This window comes from Papilio polytes, unplaced genomic scaffold, assembly GCF_000836215.1.
Source record: "Papilio polytes unplaced genomic scaffold, Ppol_1.0 DF822358.1, whole genome shotgun sequence".
In the NCBI taxonomy this organism is placed as follows: Eukaryota; Metazoa; Arthropoda; class Insecta; order Lepidoptera; family Papilionidae; genus Papilio; species Papilio polytes.
The window spans coordinates 1-1,310 of record NW_013526846.1 but is presented as its reverse complement, the minus strand read 5'-3'; the positions used below and the strand labels follow the sequence as shown (position 1 = coordinate 1,310).

At 46.8% G+C, this 1,310-nt stretch overlaps 1 protein-coding gene across 1 annotated transcript; it reads right to left on the bottom strand.

The window, feature by feature from the left end:
• Positions 1–6: 6 nt before the first annotated feature.
• Positions 7–1,305, bottom strand: LOC106106155 (major antigen-like; the record flags this gene model as incomplete). The annotated part of the gene is made up of 1 exon (XM_013286703.1): positions 7–1,305. A coding segment is annotated over one exon (1,299 nt), but the record flags the coding sequence as incomplete, so codon positions are not given.
• Between the last annotated feature and the right edge of the window lie 5 nt (positions 1,306–1,310).

The following is a 1,310-nucleotide window of genomic DNA, read 5'->3' as shown; positions in this document are numbered from 1 at the left end:
GACGGCGGGCAGCAGGCGGCGGAGGGCCGCGCGCCGCTCCCCGTTCTGCTCCCTGCCCTGCTCCCTGCCCTGCGCAGCGCCGGGGGAGGGACTCCGCGACACTATCTCCAGCTGCTCTTTCAGAGCACATATCTCGCTGTGGTAGACGTTTATGTCTTCGTTGAGGATTTCAATCTCCGTCTCTTTATCTTTCAGCTGGTCATTAATAACTTTTAGTTCCTCAATCTTGGAGGACAGCTCGTTGTTGATGGAATTCAGTCTTTCGAGTTCGTTTTCGCTATTCTGTAATTTTAAGGATGCGTTCTCTTGTTCCTTCTCCAGTTTGGACATATTCAGTTTAAGTTCTTTGTTATGATTGTTGAGTTCGTTGTTTTCCTCGCTGACTCGGTCCATGTCGTGGGTCAGAGAAGACACCGTCGCTTGCACCTGATACAATTCTTTCGTCTTTTGATGTAGAGTGACTTTCAAATTTTCCAGTTCCTCAGTTTTGTCGTTCAGATTTCTCTGCATATCGTCCAGTCTATCCAAATGTTGGTTCAGACTGTCGATCTGCTGATTCTTCTCCGACACCAACTGCTCCAACTTCTCCAATTCTTTTATTTTCTCTTTCATCGTATGCGTCTCAATTTCATATTGCAGCAAAGCCTCGTTTCGGTTCTGAAGCTCGTCTACTTTGGTCTCCAATTCGTTCAATCTGTTAGTCAAGTTTCGTTTTTCTTTAGCCAATTCTAATATCATATTCTCCCTTCGAAGGATGTCTTCTTTGAGCAAATGCAAGTCTTTAGATTTATCGCTGACCTCTTGCGTCAGTTCCGTGAGCCTCTGTTCGAGTTGCTTCTTGTTCGTGGAGAAATTCTCCAATTGATTTTCGTAAAACTTTTTGTCTTTTTCCATGGTGGCCATCGTGTTCTCCAGGAGGGCCTTCAGTTCGTCGACCTCCTCCTTCAAAGCTGGAAACTCGCACAGCTGCTCCTCGGCATTTTTTAGCTCAGATTTGCAACTCTCGAGTTCATTTCTCGCTTTCTTAACCTCATGCTTCAACTGAGTCAGGATGTCGGGGAAATTCTCCTGGCGGACGTCCAGAGTGATACCCAGTTCTCTGAGCGAAGTGAATTCCTCCTGGGTTTTGTTGTCTGTAGTTTCTAGAGAGAAGTCGATCTTCTTCGGCTCCACGCTGACATTTCTACTATCGCTGATATCTCTGTTGGGGTACAGCGAACAGTTGTCGATGATGTTAATCGGCGAGGGCTTGTGATCACCGAACACGGTGGTCTCGTTGACGTTTCTCTTGTATTGTTCTGCGCGCTGCG